The 26,242-nt window shown below is 38.9% G+C and overlaps 1 protein-coding gene across 2 annotated transcripts in view; it reads right to left on the reverse strand.

The window, feature by feature from the left end:
• Odad2 (outer dynein arm docking complex subunit 2) overlaps window positions 1-26,242 on the reverse strand; it is a 171,752-nt gene that overhangs the window by 36,513 nt on the left and 108,997 nt on the right. For both annotated transcript variants that reach the window (XM_050152717.1, XM_050152718.1), the window contains 2 exons: window positions 9,283-9,471; window positions 7,320-7,541 (listed from right to left, as the gene is read on the reverse strand). In XM_050152717.1, coding sequence (XP_050008674.1) covers window positions 7,320-7,541; window positions 9,283-9,471 — 411 coding nt within the window. The remainder of the gene's footprint in view (window positions 1-7,319; window positions 7,542-9,282; window positions 9,472-26,242) is intronic.

Genomic DNA, 26,242 nt, shown 5'->3' on the forward strand with positions numbered 1-26,242 from the left:
AAGTATTTTGTAAAGTATCATGCTTTTCTTTTCCACAATTGACTGGACAAGGAGTGAATAGCTTACCTAAAGTGGACCAATCAGAGTCTCTCTTTTGAGAATTTTGAATTACCTATAGAAACAACCACTTCAGGTGACTGTCTAACTTCAGGAGAAGCAGTGGACAATGAGAGAAAGCCAATCAGCAGAGAAATAATAAAATGGGTCAGGTATGAAAGGGGAGGGAGGACAGGTATGAAAAGCTGCTGGAAGCCTTTCAAGTCCTTTTTCCAGTGCCTTCCTAGGGCTCTGTAGCTTCCTGCCCATGTAAATTCTCGATTCCTAAGCTTCTCTGAGTCATTTGTATTGCTTGCAGTATAGATCTTGCTCTGTATAAATGGAACTTCAACTATATCTCTAATTTTTTTCTTTTTGGTTTGTTACTGTTTTTACACTTTTCATTTTGTTTTGTTTCCTTTTATTGTTGTTTTTGTTTTTGATTTTTGGTGGAGGCAGTGGAGTGTGCATGCATATCACAGCTTGAATATGGCAACTGAGGTTGAACTTTTTTCATTAGTCTTGGTGGTAAGAGCCTTTACCACATGAGCCATCTCAAAGGCCCTTATTTTTGTTTCTGAGACAGGGTCATGTTAAATAGTTTTGGCTGGCTTGGAAATCATTATACAAGACAAGGCTGACCCTGAGCTTGGAGCACACTCCCAGCTAAGTCTCCTGTGTGCTGTGGTTGTAGATACACATCTGCACGCTCAGCTACAGTCCTCAATCTCTAAAGTGGAGATTATGCCTGTTCACAAGGGTAGTGGAGATCGAACGAGACAAGAACGAAGCACTTAGACCAACCTCTGTGATGATTGATTGCGACTCTTTCAAAGATAGTTTATTCTGAAACATGCATTTTAGCATACTGATAGCAAAACCATTAAGTATTTGGTGGTCAAAGGAAAGCATTAAATTTCCTCATGATTAAGCCTAACATTCTAATGTTTTCTAATTATTCATCAAATGAATAATTTGTGACTTCAAGTTCTTTCCTAAAATATAGACTTGCTAGTGAGTATTAGCTCTGTGGTTATTTCCCTCTGTGCAGTGGAAACTGTTTAAGAAAGACCTTACTATTGAGTGGAGAATCATTTCTTGTATCCTAGGAACTAGCTGAAAGGAAGATGAAGACTGTTTGCCCAAATTTGTCTCTTAGTGATATTAGGACCCCCAAAGTTTTTTCAAGTTGTGACTCTTCCTTCTGTAAAAGTGTTTACCTTTTCTCTTGTCTATACCGTTAGTCGGTATTGTTATAGAAGGCGCATGCATCTGTGTCTTTCTCCACGGTGTGTAACACAGACACCCCAGTTGCTCCACACAAGCCCCCAGAGAAATCACGTCTAAGACAAGACAGTTCTGGGAGAGGAGCCTGGTGTCTCTGGGATCCTTTCTGGCTGTTGTTCCCTCAGCACTGAAGTACTCACGCTTAGAGGGAAGAGGGTCTCACATACTAGTTAAGAAAGACCAAGAAGTTACAGAGTTCACAGACCCTGCCCCAAGGTTAGGAAAACAATTGCAAGGAGTCCAGAGCCCTAGATGGGTGGGGCTCTCAGATGATGCACTGCAAACACCAAACTGGTTCATCAACTTAGACTTGGTAGAATCCTTTCTTGGTCTCATCAGTGCACTGTTGGGGGGAGGAGGGGCAATAGCCTTTTTTTCCACATCTCCCCAGGAAAATCACACAACCCTCAAGCCTATTGGTGTCACCTTATTCTCATACAGTGAGAGGGCATAAATCTCCTGAGTGGACCTGCTTCCTTCCTCTCATCCCTGGGATCTATTCTCTGAAAACACAATAGGACTGCATCCCTGCTGTGATGTTGATGTTTAGGTGGCCTTGAAGTCCCCCATATAACCGGGCCCCTGTCTACTTCTTTATTCACTCATTTAGTCTGAAATACTCTTGATAGAGCCCAGTGATAGGCTCTGGCTATGAGGCTCTGTGGTGGGGCACAATGATGGGGCACCTTCTACAACACAAAAGCTCATCTGTACTCCATTCTTCAGGGAAAGATCTGTTTGTAACCACCAGACAATTTGTTTAAGTTAAACTTTCCACTGTGACACACACACACACACACACACACACACACACACACACCAGGTACATTGATAGGTCCTTCTAATACTAGTTGCTTTGGAAGCTGAGGCAAATTTGAGGTTAGCTTTGGCAAACAGGGCAAGATTCTTTAAAAAATAGTAAAGTAAATGAAGGGAGAAAGGACAATAAATTGTAAGAGGACTATTCTGCTCACCACATAAGCTAAAACCAAGAACTAAAACTTTAAACTATTTTTTTTGTTATTTTTCAGACAAACGGTAATTAGGAAGCCAGAGCAAAATCTGTCTTTTTGATTAGTATTTCTATGAAGAACTGTGACAGAAATTAATTCAAAGTCCAGTTTTATCTTTTTTGCCAGATAGTTCTTATTATCAAGATGCATGTTCAGGTTAGATGTGAACTGTGAATGTCATTCCTTAGCAGAGTCAGATACCTTGTTTTTTGAGTTAGGGTCTCTCACTAGAACTTGGGGTTCACACAGGTGCCTCAGCTGGTTAGTCAGCTGAACCAGGTTTTTTCTTGGTGACACCTCCCTAGTGTTGGGATTGCAAGCATACATCACCATGCCCAGGATATTTTTTTCATGGATGTCGTGGATTTAACTAAGATCTTCTTGCCTATGCAGCCAACACATTACTGATTAGAACTCTCAAGTAGCTAAGTGGTTATTCTTGACGCCAAATAGCAAATAGTGTGTTTTCTTCTGGTTTCAGTAAAGTTGTAGTCAGACCCCATTCTGAAGTAGACCTGCTCTTAAGGCACTCGGCTGTATTCTGTCCTCTGAAGGATAGAATAAACAGGAAACTGAAGAGCACATAAAACTGTCTACATGTGCACATGCATAGACCTCTCTCTCTCTGCCTCCCCTCTTAACACACACATGGCAGGGGAAGGGGAGAGAGGGAGAAAGAGAGAACTCTTAATATTTGTAAGTACCTGGATGAACGTGAAAATAATTAAGCAAAGTAAAAGTCAAACAGAAGACATACTAAGGACATGGTCCCAGGGGCACAGAGAACCTGTGTGTGTGTGTGTGTGTGTGTGTGTGTGTGTGTGTGTGTAAACTTATAAGAGTGCACACTTTAAACATATGAATGCTTCTGGCAATTATCCTTCAATCATGCTATAAAAATCTCTTAAAGTTAAAGAAGTGAAAAAAGAAAAACATCTGATGCAAACAGTATTAAATTTGAATATAATCTTACTGAACACTCATAATAATCAAAGAGAAAATACAAATTGAGCACATTTTAAAATACAAAGAAAATACATTAATCAGAGAAATGTGGTGTGTATTTACTAGACTGCCATTCCTACACTAGTGGACAATTCTTATGTTTTGGAATATCTGAAATATGGGGAAATGGTTTGAAATGATAATGTTTAACTAAGAGTTTTGATGGACAGAAGACACACAGAGTCTATTAATCACATAGGTTCTGAGGATCCTTATATGAACTGTCTCTAAAGTCTTGGCACTTGGCTCATATAAAAGGGGTCGCTTTTCTTTCCCCATGGGGCAGCTTCTGGATCCTTTCTTCTCGCTCCCTGGCCATCACGTGACTAGAGTCTAGGAGGTAGCCAAGGCAACCCTTTTTGCTCTGTCCAAGTTGAATTGCTCCTGACTTTCTCTGCCGACATGTGACATATTTCTGATTATTTTTTTCTGCAATTTTCATTTTACTCCCCTATGTTATAGCCACATAGCAGCTTTTGCTTGCCTGGTACAACATTTATGAAAACAAATGACATGCCACCATGGGAGAGACTCAGTGCCTTCCATAGATGCTCACTGCCTTCAATTTGATGCCTTTTTTCTGCCTTAGCGAGGGGTTAGTGTTGTCCATTTCCTCTGCAATTTCTTATTCACCTCAAGATGAGACCACACCCATTAGGAAGTAGCTATGAAGTATCTGACTTTCAATATGTTCAATCTAGTGTTCATCAGATGTCTGCATCCATAGCTACAAGTTTGGAATGGTAGATACAAGCCTCTGAATCACAGAGGTCTGGCGGAGTTATTTTTATCCCATTATATTTAGGGCAGGGAGTCATTTGTAAATTTAAAAGATGTTCTAAGCAGGGAAGCCTCAGACACAGGATCATTTTTTAGCATAACTGAATTAGGAAATCTTTGTTGACATTTTTGACTGATTTGAAACCTAAAACCCTCTGAAACCCATTCATCCTTTGGTCCTAGAACTCCTGGGTAACCGGTTAACTTTTAAAGTTCTTTTTGACAGGTCCTCTTCTGAGTTTACATGTCCCCAAGGTGAGAATGAAACCACTTCCCACGCTTCTCTAAACTGAATAGTGAAAATGGCGAGTATACTCTTATTTGTGACCCCGGGCCTCACTGAAGTGTGATGACACTTCTCCTGGCCTCCTACTTACACCATCTGGTAAAGACAGTTTCAGCCACTCACTGAGCAAACCAAACCAAACCAAACCAGGAAAACAGCCAAGAATTGAACACAAGAATGAATGAAGCTTAAGTGGGCATAAAGTAAGTCAACAACAATAATTCCAGCTGCTACGTGTTTAACATGGCAATGTGGCATAGTTACCTCGCGGACCTGAAACACCTCGCTACACACCAACGTTTTCTTGTCTTATTCATCTATTGGAATCCTCTTTATTACCAAGGGGTCTGAATTCAACAGGAGGCTTTCTGTTACTGCTATGTCAAAGTAGCTCCTAAACAGTTTAATCTAGAAGCTCCCATGAAGCCATACCTATGGGCTACAAAGGCAAGTGGGGGGCATATCCTCCTGAGGTTCTGTGAGGTCTGGTGCTCTGGGAAGGGTGGAAATGAAGAAAGGCCAACTTAGCTGGGAAGTCTACATCTGTTTTGATACCTTCCATATAAAGCCAGGTTTCTATCATCTTATGTTTGTATTTATTTGTGTGTGTGGTGCATGTGTAAGTTTTTATAGGTGTGTACACATGAACATCTGGGGTCACATACATGTGTACACACATGGAAGCCAAGGGCTAATGTCAGGTGTTTTCCTGTTGACCCTTCTCCTTGGATTTTGAGGCTGGATTTCTTCTTGACCCTAGAGCTCATCAATTTGACCAATAAGCTCATCCAAGGATCTGCCCATTCCTACCTCCCCAGCGCTGGGGTTATAGACTTGTACTCCATATCCAGCTTTTACATAGGTGTGATAGATTGGATTCAGGTCCTAATACTTTCATGGTAGGTACTTTACCAGCTGAACCATCTCCTCAGACACTTGCTACTACTTAAGGTGAACTTATTGTTCTCCCCCTAACTCTGCTCTCTTCAGTTACCCTTTGGTAAAAATGCAAATAAGAGACTTCTAGAAATCCCTGTGAGTCTCTCAGGAAAGGCTCCAAGCCTACTGAGCCCAGCATATGTCTTTGCTGTCCCTTTTATGTCTTGTCATCATCATTTTCTGTCTTCTGTTGCTAACACACCTGCAGTGTACGGTGACTGAACACAGGGTCAGGACACATCCTTAAACCATCAGATGACTGACTGTCTTGATCTATTGTGTCAGAAAGAAATCTTTGAGAGTTGTATCTGTGCATGCCATTGTGTCAATAGGCCCAGACGCCTTCCTAGGCTACTCACTCTTACAGCTTGAGCATCATGGGCAGCACAAGCTTTGTTCAGCTGCAGGACACGTGACTGAAAACCAGGCATCTCTTTTTTCAAAGTGTGAATGCAGGCATATAAAGGGACAGCACTTATGTCAGCCTGAAGCCACCTGACTTAGCATGCTGATTTCTTTTTATGATCTACTTTAAAAATGTGTTAGTCACAAAGTTACTTTTCATGCCAGATCTTTTAATTTTTGCTTGAAAAAGCACATATATCTAATTTATGTGCCACAAAACATATTTATAATGGAAATATTGGCACATTTAAATATAATTTGGGTTTAATGTAAAAAATATTAACATCTCATTTTTTAACCATAGAAAGTTTTAAGGATAAATTAAAATAATCGACTGAAAATTGCAGCTGGTGTTTTAGAAGTATTATTCTTCATAAGATGTTTTCCACCGATACATCTAGATTTGATAGAGATGACTAACTAGAGGTTTCTCACTCTTGTCAAAATATTTCAAATGCAAATTCATCTGGTTGACAGAGGCTCAGAATTAATGTGTCAAACAAAATTATGTTATGCAAGGGGACAAGTTACAAACAGAATATTTTTATTTTTTTATATAGGCCAGAGCAGTCTAAAAGATTTAATGTGATTTATTTATTTATTTATGCTTCTTTGGGGGTGGTTGTTCTGGTTTTTGAGACTCTCTCTCACCACTCATCCCAGATTATTCCTAAAATCGTGGTCCTCCTGCCTTAGCCTCCTCTCGAATGCTGGGTTTAGATGTGTGTCACACACCTGAGCACTCTCGCATGGATCAACATCAAAATGTCCAAATACATACGTATACTTCAAGTCTGTGTGAAAGTCTCTCGTAAATATATGTTAGCTAAAAGTATATAAAATCAGATGCAGAAACAAAACTAAACAATTTGTTTATCTTTGGTTTAATCCTTTGTTAGGATGTCAAAGCAGTTGAACCTTAGTCTAGAATCATTCCAGCCACTTCTCTTGCCATTCATGGATGGCAGTGGATGTATCTGTCATTTATTATTCACTTAGGTGTTAGGGAAACTGTTTCATAGAGAATCATGAATGCTAATCAATGTTCATGGGTTATACATTGTCTAATCTAATTCAAATTCAGGGATGGTTCTTTTACTAAGACCCCAACATAGTCTCTAATTAAGGAAATTCCATCTCCACACATATTTATAATACAAATCATGATAAGCAGGGCTCAGATGCAGCTGTGACCTGATGAACAGTTTTGTATTCAAACGTCCCTTTTAGTAAAAGGCTGTATTATGGGATGCCATATGCATGGGCATGCTCTACTCTTTGTGTGTATGTGGTCAGAAGCTGATATTTCGTGAAGGCCTAAAGTCAACATTTCAGCTAGACTGACTCTTCATTGAGTGCCCAGGATCTGCCTGTCTCTACCCTCCAATTCCTCAGAGTACCACACCTGGCCTTGACATGTGTTCCTGGAGTCCAAACTCAGGTTTCCCTGCTTGAGCAGTTTGAAGCAAGCACTTTACCCACTGAGTCATCTTCCCAGCCCCCTTTCAGTAGAACAATGTTCCTACATTTGCAAGCTTGCACTAGAGCACCAACTTCCATCCGCGTACCTTCACAGCGCCATTTTCATGCATGGTGATGCAGTTATCAGCATCTTCTGAGAGCTGGTACAAGGCCTGAGCTGTAGCCCGATGCACGTTGGTGTCATTCGATTTTAGGTAACGCACCAATGGAGCCACGGCTTTGTGCTCCCCGAAGGCCACTCTGTTTCTTCCCCACATACAGCAGCGTGAGATAGCTTCTGCCAGGTGGCGCCTCAGCTTGTCGTTATTCTGCATAAGGGGAAGAAATGAGTGTGCACCGCAGAGATTCCAGGAAGCTGAGTCCATGCCTATCACCCACTGAGATGCCAGGGAGTCAGCAGAAACACTCAGTGGCTATTTAGGAAGTACCTTGAAGGAACTAGAATTTGGGTTTTCTTTCTTTAATTTTTTTTTTTTTTGGTAAAGGGTATTATAATGTAGTTCTTAATGACCTTGAACTCGGTAGGTAACCCTATCTGGTCTCCAACTCAGAGATCTACCTGCCTCTGTCTCCTGAATCTTGGAGTTATAGGGCCCAGCCTTCCTGAGTTTTCTGTGAGCTGCGTGTAAACAACACTATCAAAGATGAGACAGATGTCTAGTGTTGATCATTTGTTCCAGGAAGCTTGATTGCCCATAAGAAAACCTTACAAATCAGGACCAGTGAGAGACCAGTAGATAAATGGCTTGCCCCTGAGACTGACGATCTGAGTTCCATCCTGGCTCCTCATGGTGAAAGGTGTCATATAACCTCCATGTGTACATCATGGCACATACACACATGCATACACAACACAGACATGTGCATACACAAGTAATAAAACTATTTCTAGAATATTGGATACTCTTCAAGAACAAATTAATTTGATTGGAATGAGTGGATTAACTCTACACCTTCAACCTATATTTATTTCCCATTGCACTTTTTTGCATGTGCATGGCATTTATGCATGTTTGCATCTGTATAGGTATACATGTGTGTGCAGGCTGTGTACCTGGGGGCCAGAGGTGGACTTTGGATGTTGTCTTTGATCACTTTTGACTCTATAAATTGAGGTGGGCTCTTCACTTGAAGCCAGGTCTTACTTATTTTTGTTAGCCAGTTTACCATGTGCATGCCTCATCTCTGTTTCCTTTGCTCTGGGATTACAGACTGGCCAGTACATTCACTTGACATGTCTGTGGGTGCTGGAAATCTGAGCTCTAGTTCTCATACTTGAGTGGCAAGTGCTTTTTACCTGTAGAGACACCCCCAAAATATCACCTTAATTTCTGAACGGGAGAGGACAGGGCAGCCCATACAGTGGCATCCACTTGATTTTCTACTGTCCTTTATGCATTTTCTTTATGTAAGCTTGGCTTTTACTTAGAATTGCTTCATAGAGGAACAGCATAACTGAGTATATTGTGGTTTTTCCATTGTCCTGTTCTCTTGACACAGAAGACTTGACATCCTCTGCATCTGACAGGTCCTCTTAGAAGCGCTGGGTGTCATACACTGTTCTGCCAGTGACTGTATTTCTGTTTTGTCCTGCTGCTGCTAACTGGTACTCTAGCTCTGCTCAAACAGATACCTGTGGGCATGGTGGAGTCAGTTTTGAATAAATAGTATAGTACTGTTAAAGCCTTATAGCTCCAGAGGTCACAGTCCAGGCCTCTAAACTGGAGAGGAACAACTACATGCTCAGAATATTACAGCAGCAGGGAAGACGACAGCTAGCATTTACATAGCAGTACTTATATTTGCCACAACTTTGCTTGCCAACAACAAATAATAAAAATGGCTTTTATTTATCATACTTTGCATATTAATATTTTGTTTGTAATGTATGCCTTTGTGTCCATAAGTTTGGGGAAGCTCAATGAGTTGAACACAATCCTACACTTCATAAGCAATGGACACTAAACCTGGATTCAGGTCTCTGGACTTCACTTTCTTTCTTTTGCACTGTGATTTGAGAGCACTCCGTGAAAACAAGATGTTACTTACTGTGTTGGCAAGTTTGGACAACAGAGGGACAACTCCATGGTCTGTAATGACAGCCAAGTTTTCCTGGTCTTTTGCTATGTTGGTGATAGCAGCACAGACACTTGCCAGGACCTCCTTATTATCTGACTTCAATAGATTGACCACAAGTTCCAAACCACCAACAAAGGAACGGACCATTTCTCCAGCGTCCTGGGAAAGAGAAACACCTTCCTTTAGGCTAGTTTATAAAACATAGAAATTAATAATAAGGCTGTTATGTATATTTTAAGATAAAAGAAAAATTTAGTAGATTTCTGTATTTTCAAACTCTATACATATACGTGTATGTTTACATATATTGTAGAGATATGATTTACATATTGTAGAGAAACTGATTTCCAGATGCCGAACCTTATAAGACAGATTATATCCTGTGTAAAGGCAAGATGTCATGTGTGTTTTAGCAAGCATTAATTTGATTTTCACATCCCCACACCTCCTAAATTCTTCCTTGGTGCGCCTGATGTAGGATAAAATCAAAACTCCAAAGCATGGTTCCTGTAGGCTCGGTCTTCATCTCTAGTCTCAACTTGACCATCTCTAATATCTGCTGAGAACTGGGGTTAAGTGACTCCTAAAATACTTCACTCAAAGCATAGACCACTATAGGGAGTGAATGGCGTCTTTATCCTTTACCTTGAACTTTAAATTTTAGGTGGGCAGTGATCTATTATTCACTAGACACACTAGTGTCTCACAGTTAACACTTGCTCACAATCACGGACTTTCCAATTGCAAGCCTGTAGGGGGCACAGGTGTCTTTGTCACAGATGTCACAGACACTCACTAAGCGAACCTGGCATGCTAAACACCCAGGGTTGTTCCTTCAAAGGAAGGAATAGAAAACCCATGTTCTGCCCAGAAGGCTAGGGAGGATGTGCTTTTTGGCCTGGTGACCTTTGCACAATTGTGTAGCAGGAGATTTCCCAGCACCAAATTCTCCCTCACACCTTTATCATTTTTTCTCAGTCAGTTTGTCTTTACAGACTTTTCAGAGTGTCAGTGTAGTCATGCCTGGTGTGTATTAACATACTGTGGTCTCCAGAGAGATGTATGTATGCTTTGTGGTGGTCATGGAATTGACTTGATTATCACCAGAATAATCTGCACCAAATTTTGCTATGATTAAATAATGTAAATCTGTAGGCATCTCTTTATTGTACCTGTGAATTAAATGATACATAGCTTGATTGCCATGAATTTTGAATTAATTATATAAGTCGTTTAACACTGTTGTTTTCACAAAATTCCCTTCTGTCCCACGTGCTCGCGAGTTTCCCCATATCCCAGCCACCCTCCATCCCTTCAACAACTTCAAGTTTCTATTTTATCTGTCTTTCTTGTTCTTGGTTAGTTTTTTCCTTTTTTAAAAAAATGTTTACTATTGAGTTTAAATTAAACAAATAGAAGCAAAAACAGATAGTATAAATCTCCAATTGGTTGGTTGTGTACATGAAAAAAAACAAAAGTCCTACTTCCAAATAGATATTGATATCTCCGCTTAAGTTTTATTTGCATAAACCTTGTTCAATTTTTATAATTAATAAATATTGATATATAATGACTAAAAGTATACTTAAAATAAACTATTTGGGACAGACTTTGAAAGTTTGAACCAACACTGTCTGCTGAGTTGCGTTGAGCTGAACTGCCTTCTTGCCTCCTAGACTTATCACTCTGCAGGCCGTGAAGGCCTCAGAGACCCCCCCACATAAGCCCACATGCATAATAAGCCAAACTAATCTTCTAGTGGAAGGTGAAGCCAGGACAATAACCCAGATCTACCCAAACACAAGAGCCAAGCAAGACTCAGTAGGCAATGCAACCTTTTCCCATTGCCGTGGAAACAGACAGGATCAATATGGGAGCCATTTAAATTTTGAGCATTAGAATACTATCCAGCTGGAAAATTACATCAAAAACTTCAATAGCTACCAAATATGCAAACCATCCTCTCCCACTCTTTTCTCAAAATAAATAAATAAATAAACTAGCAAATATCACTTCTCTTAAAAATGAGCAACATAAGGTTGGAGAGATGGCTCAATGAATAAAGCACTATGATTAAAGTATAGGAGGCCAGGTCCCCAGAACCACATAAAAGGCAGGAAGCCTCAGCCTATAACCACAGAGGATCCCAGGGCAAGTTGACTATTAGACCAGTAGACAGTAGAATTACTGAATGTAGGTTCAGGGTTAGGTTCTTCTTCCATAAATATGTTGTAGGACAATTGAGAAAAACACATGACTTCAACTTCAGGCTGCCCACACACATGCATACATATACCAGTGTACTCATGTATGTACATATGCACATGTCACACACACATATAAATGCAAAAAATGATCAATATGACAAAACTGAAATCATTTTCAATTGGAGTTGATAATAACAAAGCCAGATGGAATGAAGAAAATGTTATGTGTTTACAGATGATAAGAATACACAGAAGAAGCAAGATTTACAAAACAAACTAGATGAACAATGTAACACTGTTATTTTACTTACTGTTGATGTTATTAGTCTTTTGACAACATTGGGGATAGAAACCAGAACCTTGTGCATGCTAGATATGCACTGAATCCCTGAACTACACCCTAGATCCTAGCCATATTACTAAAGGAACTGAATGAAAACCATAAACAAAAAAGAAATTTGATTCACAACAATTCTTATATTTTGTGATTTTCAAACAAAACAAGTTTTAAATAGAAATGAAAGATCTAAAATTAGGAATAAGATGGGCAGTGGCGGCACACACCTTTAATACCAGGACTTGGGAGGCAAAGGCAGGCAGATCTCTGTGAGTTTGGGGTCAGCCGGGTCGATAAGAGCTAGTTCCAGGACAGGCTCCAAAGCTACAGAGAAACCCTGTCTTAAATGAATAAATAAATCAATAAAATCAGGAAGGAAAGAAAGATCCATTTTGGAAATCAGACTAACTTAGTAGGAAAACATAAAAGAATAAAGACTTTATTCTTTAAATAGAAGATACAAATAAAATTACCACAAAACTGCAGAAGAATGAACAGAGAAAACAGCACATAAATGAGAGCCCCAAAAGGAGCAAAACAGTAGAAAAGGAATTTGAAGTGTAATTTTAGAGAATTCTCTCCAAGAAAGTAAAACCCAAGAGCATACAGAAATAAAATCCTTGAGAAAACTTATTCAGAATGAAGCTGCTCATAAAGACACAACTTCCTCTCACTGCTAGTTAAAAAAATACAAATCCTAGGTCAGTAGTAGAAGACTTGCCTGGTTGTATGTAAAGCTCTGCTTTCAATCCACAGCAATATCACACACAGAGGCACAGACATAATGCAAAGACACATACACACACTCAGACACAATTCTTTGGTCATCCAACATTAGACCGTTGATGAAGGAAAGTAATAACACAGCTGAGACAATCAAATGGGTTCTAATAATCAGTCAAACCACTTTCCAAAGCATAAAATGCCATAAATGTGAAGCTTCCCAGAGGACTTCTGAGGGATCTACTGTGAGAACACATGCCAAATGTAAAGAAAGACTAGATAGACATCAACAAATGTAAAGAAAGACTAGATAGACATCAACAAATGTAAAGGAAGACTAGATAGACATCAACAAATGGACTGGGTTAGTTTTCTGCTGTGTTTCATGTGCTGGTATGCGTACACGCTAACACATGAGGGCGATGTAGTAACACATGGATACAGCACAGACCCATCAAGTCTAGCCTTTCTTTATTCACACACTCATAACTCTTCCAAACCAATCTGACTTGATTTTTGTATGTTCAGGTTGACATTTTCTAGCATCTGTATCTAAGACAATATTTGGTATTTCTGATCCTGGCTTATTTCTTGATATAATATCTTGACATAATATCCTCCAGTTCCATTAATTTTTGTGCAAATGACAAGGCTTCATTCCTCTCTATGACTAAATAATAATCCATTGTGTGTTGGCGTCACCCATTTATCTGTTGATGGACACTCAAATCAGTTCTTCCAATATGAATGTCACTGTGATAAATGGGCATGTGCAGGCTTGTGTTAGGTATCCTGACCATCTTTCCTCTGGATATAAATGTAAGTCCAGAGTGGATTGCATAGGGTACTGATGTGAGGCACCTTTATGCAGGATTATGTCTCCTTCCCGACACAGCACACACCCACACCCACACATCACCCAAAAACCATTTCCCTAGCCACCCATGCAGCAGTGGGAGAGGAAACTCTCTCTAATCCAGGGTAACCCTAGCCTGGCCAAAGTTTATCATGTATCTCCAGGACCCCCCCCCCCATTATTTGTTTAAGAGTCCAAGTATCACTATTGAGTAGTGAGATGATGTCAGTTGAGTCTCTTGAAAAGTTTTATTTTTACTACTTTTTATAGTATTATCAAAATTGACCACACCAAGAAAGGCAGAATAAGATGAGGGAGGTAGCCTGGTCTTTATGGCTCTGTGAAGAGGCTGAGTCAACAGATGATTTGATATTTGCAGCAAAAGTGTCTGCAGCCTTTTGTTCATTGTGCTGCAGTGATATTTCTCATGGCTCTTTTTCTAAGACCAGAGATGCCTGGCTAGGTAGAGCAACATATGTCTAATCCTAGCACTTGGGAGACAAAGGAAAAGGAGCCTGGGTTTGAGGCCAGCCTTAGTGATATAGTGAGACCCTGCCTTGGGAACAGTAAAACATCATCAAGCAAAGAGAAAAAGAAACTGAGGACATTGGTCATCTTTGCAGAATCCCCTGGGGATTATGGTTTCGTTCATTACTCAGCTGACCTTCAGTAATATTGATGGATTTTTTTTTAAGATTGAGAGAAGTATGATTTCAAAATATTCAGCATAGGACTGGAGATGAGGGTCAGTGGTCGAGTGTTTGTCTATCGTATGCAAGGTCCTAAGTTCAATTTTGAGTTCTGCCAAAAATAATAATAATTAAACAGAGCTAGCTAGCTAGATGATTGATAGATACATAAATACTCATAGCCACAAACACCAAAAAGAAAAGAATGTTGGACTTTAAATTGGTAAGTTGAGGTCAATGAGTCAAATTGGGGTTCAGTCTTAGTTCTCTGAAGCAAGCCTCAAGGATCTATCTATCAGCTTCCCAATTCTGCATCAGTTGGGGCATTGAGGCTTTAATGGGGAGAATGACAATATGATTACATCTGTCTCTGATCCAAGAACTTCCTAAGGTGGATGGTATGAGACCCAGGGAGCCAATATCTCAGCTGAGACCCACATCCTGGCCCTCCTCGGTCTTAATTTGCAGTTCTCGGGACAATAAAAATGCCAGTTTTGAGTGCCCCTGGTCCCTGAAGAGTTGATTATTTGTTCTGAAGGTAAAACTTCTTTTCTTTTTAGATTTAAAGGTTTTAAACTTATGACATCTTGCCTCACGTAGTCTCTCTGGAAAGGGAGACGGTATATTTGAGAGTGGAAAAGACAGTTACTCTGCCAAAGGTGTCTTGCACTAATGCTGAAGAGCTGGGCAATGTCACCGCATTTTCCACCTCCTCAAATATCCCAGAAACTGCTCTACACCAGTTTCACCATGGTACAATCCTGTTCTACACAACTCAGACATGCATCTGTAAAGAGAAATCCTTAGAAATAAGAATAATAAAAATAATGCTGCTTAATTGTTTGCAGTTTAGGAAGGATTTCCATACACATGCCTTTCCCTTGATTCTGACAAAATAGCCTAAGGAAGTATTAGGACCTCCCGGCACAGACCTGGTTTTCAACATTCGCCAAGAATAACCAATAGTAAATCTACTTTGAAAGATGCAGAAATCGAGTATGTTTTCGCTCTATACTGAGCACAGACCCTAAGCACTCATGATTGTACTTATCACTTTAACTCTGGCTTAAGGTGCTCAGAAGACCCCTTATAGCTTAGGGGAGCCATCACTCTCAACAATGTGAAGTTCTGTGAGTGAACAGCCAGTGGAAGGCAGAAGGGACCCTCTGTGCTACTAGAGGTGGAGCTGTTGAAGAAGTAGAAGAAGGTGTCAAGTCTGGATTAAACAGGAGCAAGTGGGATATACAAATGAGACAAAGATGTAAAGATTGCAAAATACTAACATTTTGTTAGAAGTTAACTGGTAGGAAAATATTAAGATCTTATTTGCTGATGAATGCATAGAACAGAAAGCTGTGTGCTTAGGTAGAGAGTGCTCCGGGCACAGGTATGGGAATCTTTCTCTTACCTCAAGCAAAAGGAGCAGGCAGTTTTCTGCAGACATGACACACACATAATTTGACTTTAAAGCATGCACAAGGCCAGGAGAATATGATTCAAGACAAAAATTTTCAATCAGAGAGCTATAAAAAGAGGCCGTATGATACATAGCATAGTATTTCAAAATGATTTTAAAATAGCACATTGCATATAAAACTTTCAAAACCTTTCATTCACATTTGAAAAGCATATTAGAGAATTCAAAATTCAACAGGGACATCCTACCCTAAAAGTGTAGTGACTTAAACCTTTTAGAAGTCTCAGCAGAACCCATGTATACTTGAGAACAGTGCATTATTTGTAGAAGGCTGTCACAATAAGACCCTTGTTCTATCCCATCAGCTAACAAATCCCCCAGCCTAAAAGAATTACTTTTAAATTTAAATTTCCTTCCACTTTCAAATGCAGGTTTTAAGAAAACCAGAATCAGAGAATTGTCTGCCATCCTTCTCCCTATGAACCAAAGGCAATGCAAATTAGATTCAAGAGAAGACATGCGGCAAGCGTTATAATCCAGACTTGCTGTGAAGGAAGTTTTAATCCAATTGGCTCTCAAAAAATAATGAGAATTAACAGCTCTAATTTCCCCCTAACTCAATCTAATTCAGGATAATCTGCTTAAACATTCCAGAAAATGGTGTTACTTATTTGTTTCCCACTTAGCAGTGTTCTGTGCTGCCTGTACTTGGGTGAATATCACATTAATAGGGAAGTCTAAACTGTGAGGTGCTGTTGTATACCAGACGCTTGCAGATTTAATGACACAACATTCTACACCAGTGATGTAGTGGAAAGGTATTAAACACATACACATCTTAAAACGATGTGATTCAGAAACTCAATGCACATATATTTGAATACATTTTGTGTATGCACATTTGTATGTATTTTAAAGTTATTATATATTTAAAATTTAAAACAAATAAACAAACACATGTATTTTATAACACAGATTTCGAAAGGAAAGTGAATTTCTGTTTAGGTTCAGACACTTCTAAACCCTAAGTTGAATGAACCAGACTAAGAACACTTAAAATATTAATCATGAAAGGAAGAATTGCTCCCATGAAATACTAAGTCCCCCAAACAGGGAGCCCTCGTTTTACAGAGATTGTTTTCTAAGCTGTAGTTCTTGTGTCCCATTTTCTATACCTATGTGGTCCACATACCCATTTAGCACTAAAGAGTCTATTAAACTCATGTCACATGGAAAACACATTGACTATATCAAAGCTTCATCTGTATGAATGCTTTCCCAGTGTATGAAAACAGCTGTCCCATCTGCCTTGTATTCATATATCTTTAACCAATTTCCATATTAAATGGTTTTCATAGGTCTCCTCTCTTGATTATCGACGCTCCTCTTAAAACACACCCAGAATTTAACATGGATTCCCAGATGTGGTCCAGTCAGAAGAGTGTGCTGGGACTCTTATCTTCTGTGATCTAGACGTGGGACTTCTGCTGTGAACCGAGTAACTGTACAAGCAATTTCAGCAGTCAGGTTGCTGTGTTTGTGTTTAATTTTGAAGCCAGCTGAAATCTGTCCTTGCCTTTCATAAATTCCCACATATCCACAACACCCTTATCTTGCACTTAAGGGATTTTAAATACCCTTTATGGCATTAATTAAGTTGACGAGTTTCCATATAATTGATATAAGCTTTTAGATGTAGATTTCACCTGGTAGAATTTATTTTTGTATAGACCTTGGAAAAACTAAGAGAGGTGGTTGAATCTTTTAATGTAAGCAATGCATTTGATGATTCTTGTTTTAGAAAATTCCTTGGAGAGGCAAAAACGTAGTTGATATTTTTTTTAACAAAACAAACCTGGTTTTTGAGCTTTATTGCATATTAGTACTACTCTGGGAATTCTTAAAATTTCCTCAGCTCAATGTTATGATTTGGGTTCTAAAATTCATCTGAAATTTGATGACCAACGTGATAATAGTAAGAGCATGTTTAGGGGTGATTATGTAGTTAGGGCAGAGCTCCACTGAATGGGGTATAGTCCTGCTACAAAGGCCTTCTTGCCCTTCTGCCTTTGGCAATGTGTATCATCTCAGAAATAGAGAGAAATCCTCAACAGACATGGTGTCAATGCCTTGATCTTGATTACCCTGTACCATAGAAAACAATTTTTTTATTGTTTTAATTTCTGTGAGGTAAGTTCAGCAGCAGAAATAGACCAAGATATCCAAGCTGTATCCAAAACCAATTTGATCAAAATGCATGGGCATGGGAGCTGGCAACATAAGAATACAGGTCATTCTGATGTTTGCACACACTGGGTTGAATATTTGAGATACATTTTAGGTCCATGATCATTAACGGCATGACACTGAGCAAATTACTTCTCCTCTCTAAACTTTAATGTCTTTATCCAGAAAGTTGAAGGTTGTTAAAGGGTGTGTGTGTGTGTGTGTGTGTGTGTGTGTGTGTGTGTGTGTGTAAAAAGAGAAAGAGAATGAGGAAGATAATATATCAAGGAAACTAATATATGGTAATAATTTTTGAGCTATTTTGGTGTTATTTTGAGAATATGTTTGTTACCAATGGTTTACATGATCAAAATGTTAGTCTAATAAAATAAACTTGAAGCTACCACTCTTCTAACTGTGGGAGCAGGGCCTGTTTCTAACTGTACCTAACTGTGGGAGCAGGGCCTGTTTCTAACTGTACCTAACTGTGGGAGCAGGGCCTGTCTCTGTTGTTTGCTTTTGGAATTCATTCCTCCTATTGGATTGCCGCAACCAACTTTAATAGAAGAGGAGGTGCCTAGTCTCATCTCAACTTGATACACCATGACTGACTTGAATATCCATGGGGAGTCCCACCTTTTTATGAAGAGAAAATAAAGGAATGGATGGAGGTAGGAAGGTAGGAGGAGGGAAGAGAAAAGAGGAAACTTATTGAATTGTATTTATTTACTCTTATAAATGTGTTCAAAGTAGTAACTCAAATGGCAGCATGCCTTTTACTACATATTTAGAGCTGGTTTAAAATCTGCAAATGAAGAAACAAACACACACCTCTAACAGTTATTAGGTAATAATTTTGCATGTCCTTATATAACTGAAACCGTTTTTATTTGTATAATCCTGGGCAAATCAAAGATCTCAGGAATATCTGATACTATGGTTTGTATTGTGAGATTCAAAACTAACTATTCCTCAGTCCTTGTTTTGAACAAAATCATCCCAAGTAATGTAAAAACTCAAGTATCCAACTCTCAATATCAATGTTAGAGATTTATTAATTTTAAATCTGTGAAGGCTAATTAATGTGTGATGGTGATTATGATTATGGATCAAAGTGTGCTGTTACTGCTTCCAATGTTGCAACATCAGGGTCAAAATGATGACCTCAATTGTCTCTGTTTAGTTGAAGAACAAATATACAAGACACATGCCTGGAAGGCTACCATAAGGCCCTCCAAACATGGGAGCCCACAGCAAGATCACCAGAAAAAAAGTGAGCAAAAGCTGATGTGTGAAAACACAATGGCAATTTTATCAAAAGCTATCTACACATTCAATGCAATCCCCAACGAAATCCCAGGACAATTCTTCACAGACCTTGAAAAAGCAATATTCAGCTTCATATGGAAAAACAAAACCCCAGGATAGTTAAAACAATCCTGTAGAAGTAAAGGAACTTCTAGAGGTATCACCATCCCTGAATTCAAACTCTATTATAGAGCTATAGTTATAAAAACAGCTTGGTGTTGGCATAAAAACAGACATGTGGATAAATGGAATTGAATTAAAGACCATGGCATTAATCCACATACCTATGAACATCTGATTTTTGACAAAGAAGTCCAAAGGTACAATGGGAAAAGGAAAACATCTTTAACAAAAGATGCTGGCATAACTAGATGTCAACATGGTATAAGTTTGTAAATAGATCCATATCTATTGCCATTCACAAAATTCAAGTTCAGTTGGATCAAGAACCTCAACATAAATCCTGTTGCATTGAACCTGATAGAAGAGAAAGTGGGAAGTAGTCTTGAAGGTATTGGCAAAGGAGACAACATTTAAGGAATTGCTCAACATCCTTAATCATCAGGTAAATGCAAATAAAAATGACTCTGAGATGCCATCGTGTACTTGTCAGAATGGTTAAGCTTAAAAGTACTGAGAACAGTTTATGTTGTAGAGGATGTGGAGTCAGGGGATCACTTCTCCATTGCTGGTGGGAGTGCAAATTATACAGCCACTTTGGAAATCAGTGTGGTTGTTTCTCAGAAAACTGGGAATCAATCTACCTCAAGACCAAGCAATATCACTCCTGGGCATATACCCAAAGGAGGCATACTCACACAACAAGGACATTAGTTCAACTATATTCATATCAAGATTGTTTGTAATAGCCAGAACCTGGAAACAACCAGATGCCCCTCAGTTGAAGAATGGATAAGAAAAAAAAAAACAATAATATCATGAAATTTTTCAGACAAATGAATGGAACTAGAAAAAAAACATCCTGAGTGAGGAAACCTGGACTCAGAAAGACAAACATGGTATAGATGTAAAGCAAAGGATAGCCAGACTATAATGCACAGCTCCAGAGAAGCTAGTTAACAAGGAAAACCCTAAGAGGGATACATAGATTGACCAAGGAACTGAAATTAGATGAAATCTCTTGGGTAAAGTGGGGACAGGGATGAGGGGGGCAATAGTAAAGGGGAGGGAATGGGAGATAAAAACATGAGGGAACAGGACATTTGATAGGAGAGAGGGACAAAGTGGGAGAGCAATGAAAGAGAGATCTTGACAAAGAGAGTCACTATGTAGTCAGGGAGAAACCTGGTGCTAGAGAAATTCCTAAGAATCCACAAGGATTACCCCAGGTAAGACGCCTATCAAATAGCGGAGAAGGAGCCCAGCTGGCCTTTCTCTATAATCAGATTGGGGAATACCTCAACTATCTTCACAGAGCCTTCAGCCAGAAAATGATGGACCCAGATGCAGAGATCCACAACCAAGTACCAGGTCAAGCTCAGGAAGTCCAGTCAAAGAGAGGGAAGAGGGAATATATGAGCAAGGGAGCTCAAGATCACGATGGAGAAATCTACAAAGAAAGCTGAACCAAGCTCATGGAAACTAATGAACTCTAGACCGACAACTGTGGAGCCTCCATGGGACTGAACTAGGCTCTGCATATGTGGGAGACAGTGGTGAAGCTTGGACTATCTGTGAGGCACCTGGCAGTAGGATCAGGATCTACCTACGGTACATAAGCTAACTTGTTGGAGCCCATTCTCTATGGTGGGATGTCATACTCAGCCTTAAGGGGGGGACTTGGTCCGGCCCCAGCTTGATATGCCAGACTTTGTTGATTCCCATGGAAGCTTTTACCCGTTGGGAGGAGTGGATAGGGGAAAGGCTGGGTGGGGGAGAGGCAGAGGGTGGGTGGGAGGAGAGGTGGGGGAGAAAACTGTGGATGGGATATAAAATGAAATTTTAGAAACTAAAATTAAAAAAGAAAACATAATGGCACACTAGTTTCTATGTTAATTTCAAAAACAATAAAAAAATAGAAAAATCAGATTTTTTTTCCCAAAAAATTCTCAAACTTCATGGAAGGCTTGTAATAAAGAACTCATACTCAAGAACGTTCAGCAAGAATAGTTGGTTTTTCAGTGTTCTAAATTGCCCCATTCCCAGCTCCTGCTCTGGCCACTCATTATCCTTTCAAGCATGTTGTCAAGCAAAATGAACAGCCGAGCAAACACAGGGGGACAAAAAGGACACAAGCCATCTCCATTCATAGAGATGGAGGATGGCTTGACCTGGAAGGAAGCTGGCAAAATCCACAGAGGCAATCAAGAACCTGGAGAAAACATTAGAAAGGTTTTGGAAATGAGACGTTCATAAATGGCCTAGCAAGATTCCAGCACCATCCTGGAGAGAGGAAAACACCACATATACCTGCATTTTTTATCTTAGCTGATCCTGAGGTTCTATACAGACAGAAGTGAAATGGAATGTTGAGTGTGTGACATAATGTGCCACAGTGGCTGTTATTAAAGGGTGGAAAACACAAACATGCCAGGCCACTGAGAAAGAGTTCTACAAATAATGAATGAGTGCACTGGCCAACCAGACACCTCAGGGATCAAACACAGGCACAGAACTAGTAATCTGTAATACAGACAAAAAAAAATATGAGACACACACACATATCACACACAGAAAGAGAGAGGGGGGGAGAGGGAGAGGGAGAGAGAGAACAACAAAAAATCTCTAGAAAGGAATGAATTTGATTTTCAGTGTCTTGAAATCATGGTCTAAAGTGTTTTCAATGAAAATTACGAGACAGCTAGAGCAGTGCTCTCAGCCTTCCTAATGCTGCGACCCTTTAATACAGCTCTCCTCATACGTGGTGACCCCACCATAATACTATTCATTGCTACTTCATAACTGCAATTTTGCTACTGTTATGAATCATAACTAAACATCTGATATGTGATCCCCTAAAGGGTCATGACCTGCAAGTTGAGAACCATGATCCAAAGAAAGTAGAACGTTTACTCCGAGGAAAATAGCAGTTAGGAGAATCTGACTCTAGGAAGCTTGTAAAGTGTTAGCCTTACAATAGAAATTATCTATTGTCAATATTTTTATGAAACTAAGGAAAATCATACCTAAACAAATTAAATTTTGACAATTTTCTAAGGAATGAAAGAATATAAATAAAAAGATTTAAAATTTTAAAATAGAATTAAATAGATTTTATGGGGTAGAAATTATTCAGTGTAGGTGAAAAATTAATAAATGAAAGAAAAAAGGATCAAAGGAGCAAGAGGAAGAGGCACTCAGTAAACAGCTCAAGTAAGATTGTCTAATCTAAGGAGCCAAAGAAAAGGAATAAAGAGGACTCGACAGAATCTCAGAGACCTGGAACACTATCATGTACATCAGTATTTACATGTGACAGTTCTAGAAAGAAAGAGGTAGATAGAATGTTTGAAATATAATTGCCGAGCATTTTGTAAGTTATGTTAAACCTTTCATCTATGCATCCAAGTAAACTGAGAAATGTCATGTAAGATAGACTCAAGGAGGTCTAAGTCATCATAGGCCAACTGTGGCAAGACAAAGAATCTTGAAAGATGCAAAGCAGCAAAATGAGCCATCCCTTGGAAAACTCGTTAACATTAAGGGCTCCCTTCTTTCCAGAAAACATGGACACAGCATCAATATGGTGGACTATGAAGTGACAGGCCCACATTCTCCCATAAATCAGTAAACACCTGCACAGAGTAACTAAAGCAAGCCTGTTGGAACTCTGGAAACCAGTTCAGAAATCCAAAGCAAAGAAGAAATTGCCAAACCAATAGAAAGTGTCCTTCACAGTATCATACCCGCTTCCTCTACCCTTTCCCCAGTAGAGCACGTGCCATTAGGAGACCATAGTTCAATTTTTAAGGAGCTGCAAAAGGCAGCATGGAGATTGTTTTCAACATTCTGGCTATAGGCTGCCTAAGGGATTTCTATCTTATTTGACTCAGAGCTCTCAAAGAGCCCTGTGGCCAAGTCAGGATCTCTGGTGGTAGAGGGTACAGAGGAGATAGGAGGTATATGGAAATTGCTAGGACCTTAGTTTCACAAATATCACAGGTTAAGACTATAAAGGCAAATGGAAACAACAAAACATGCATGACTACTAGATGTGGGGATGAGGTTCTTTGAGAAATCAGACATGTAAAAATAGTGTTAAGTACATGTGATAAATATATATACAAAGGTTCAGATCAAATATATGCCCATAAAAGACCCAAGAAGCGTGGCATTGTCATTCTGGGTAATCCCAAGTTTCTACTAGCTGGTAATGTAGTACATATTGTCCAATTCAGTCTGTACATACTTTTAGAGGTTTCTGATTTTCAAAAACTCAATTTTAAACAAATATATGACAAAATAAAAAGAAATAAAAAGACAGAAATTAGCTGAAAGAACAAAATAAATGTCTTGAAACCAATTCTAAAGAAGCAAATATATACGACTTACTAGACAAAGGTTTTAAAACTTAAGTATACCCAAAGTAAAAATAAGAACTAGAGGAAACCAGGAAAACTGTCAGAAAACGAAAATGTCAGAAAATAGAAATTTTTCTATGGATGGAACCAAACAGAAATTCTGAACCTAAAATACGATGCCTGAATGGAAAAATTTACCAGAGGATTGTAACATAAGCTTCACAGGCAGAGTGGAAATGTGCCTGCTAAGGCAGGATCAGGAAGTATAGACACACTTTGATTTATAATGTTTGAACTTCCAACTAGTTGTGGGCACACGTTTTGTCATTTCCATTTCCCTGTGATGCGTTGCCCTGGGATGTCCGTGAAACTTGGTGCCTGTGATTTCTGTGCACCTCCCATTTTGCCTCTGTGGCTTCCGCCTCCTGAGATCCTGAATTGGCTGTGGGTCCCCACTGCAGTTCTCTTGAAAATATTGCATCAAAGAAGAAAAATGATGAATACCAGAAAGTGACACTATCTGAAGAACTCCAGGCTAAAATAGTCCAAATATACGGCAAGATATACAAACATCAAAGTCAAAGAAGCATCAACAAGACATACAATACTCAAATAGTTACAAGATAAAGAGTTTCTAAATGTGGCAAGGGAAAGAAAATCAGTGACCTCATTATAAATGTCTCTAAAGAAGACTTCAGTCCAAATGACAGGCATGATACATTTAACATAGAAAAGGGTAAATCTGTCTTCTGAAAATTCTATATATGGCAAATAGTCCTACAAGAATGTCAAAATTTAACAAAAACAGTGGCAATTGCCTACTATGTAAGAGAGCCTACAGATGGAAGAAATCTAGACATAGGAAAATACCTAGGTCTACAGTAAAGGAAAGGAGAAGAAAATTATAATTACAATTCTTTCAGCAAGTTTGTATTGCTTCTGCTTATTTTTCTTCTTTTTCTACTTCTTTTTTTCTTTTTTACAAGATTTGAAAACTAATTCAGAAATAATGTCAAGTACACTCCTGGGTATTTATAACACCAATGACATAAAATCTATGAGAAGAAAAAGTAGAGTTATATGTTATTGAAACTAAAATGTTATCACGTTAACACAGATTGTCACAGCTTTACAATTTCCATGGTGACCATTAAGAAAATATAAAACATGCACAAGACAAATGAGAAAAATCATCAAAATATGTCATTATGAATAGTTAACTAACCACAAAGGACAGACGTAACTAAGGAAACAAGAGTGTCCTTAATACTTTAAAACACACACAGAGAAAAGCAACAAAATAGCAAAAATAAGTACTTCCCTGTCAATAATGATTTTAAATAGAATTAACTCTCAATCAAGAATGTCAAGATGGAGTAACAAAATAAGCCATACTCCTACAATATGATGCATACAAGACATCCATCCATTTGCGATCTAAGACTATGCACAAGTTGAAAACAAAAGGTTAGGAAAAGATATTTATGATATACTAAACAAGAGAAAATTATAGCAAATAGACCAAGCCAAAATTGTTGTGAAAGACAAAAAAAAAATATGGGGCTGAAGGTGATTCCTCAGAGGATTTGGGTTTGGTTCCCAGCACTCACATGGTGGCTTCCAACCATCTGTAGCTACAGTTCCACGGATACCCTCCTTTGCTCTCCATATGCACCAGGCAAGCATGTGGTGCACAGACACACATGGAGTTAAACACCAATATACATGAGAATAAGTACATTTTTGACAAACTAAAGAATAACTTTACTAAGGTGTAATAAAGGGAAGCTTGTATTCAGCAAATATCAGATGTCTGATAGATAGGAAGCAAATATTGACCAACTGGAAGAGAGAAAAAGTCATCTCAGATAACAATAGAAAATTTATTTTTTATTTATTTTATTATTAATTTATTTTTTGTGAGAACTTTATTCTTTCTTTTTATTGAGCTCTACATTTTTCTCTGTTCCCATCCCTGCCTCTCCTGTCCCCCCATCAACACACCCCCAAGATCCCCAAGGTCTCTATGCTCACAATTTACTCAGGAGATCTTGTCTTTTTCTACTTCCCATGTAGATTAGATCTATGTATGTATCTCTTAGTGTCCTCATTGTTGTCTAGGTTCTCTGGAATTTGGTTAGTAGGCTGGCTTTCTTTGCTTTATTTTTAAAAATCACTATGAGTGAGTACATGTGATAACTGGCTTTCTGTGTTTGGGTTACCTCACTCAAAATAATATTTTCTAGCTCCATCCATTTTCCTGCAAAATTCAAGCTGTCATTATTTTTTTCTGCTGCGTAGTACTTCATTGTGTAAATATACTACATTTTCCTTATCCATTCTTTAGTCGAGGGGCATTTAGGTTGTTTCCAGGTTCTGGCTATGACAAACAAAGCTGTTATAAACATAGTTGAGCACATGTCCTTGTTGCACGATTGAGCATCTTTTAGATATATACCTAAAAGTGGTATTACTGGGTCTTGAGGAAGGTTGTTTCCCAATTTTCTGAGAAATCACCACACTGACATCCAAAAGGGTTCTACCAGCTTGCATTCCCACCAACATTGCAGGAGTGTTCCCTTTTTCCCACAACTTTTCCAGCTTAAGTTGTCATCAGTGTTTTTGATCTTGACCATTCTTACAGGTGTTAGATGGTATCTCAGGTTGTTTTGATTTGTATTTCTCT

Source organism: Alexandromys fortis, unplaced genomic scaffold, assembly GCF_014885135.2.
Source record: "Alexandromys fortis isolate MF-2015 unplaced genomic scaffold, M_Fortis_MF-2015_v1.1 scaffold_54, whole genome shotgun sequence".
NCBI classification, from domain to species: domain Eukaryota; kingdom Metazoa; phylum Chordata; class Mammalia; order Rodentia; family Cricetidae; genus Alexandromys; species Alexandromys fortis.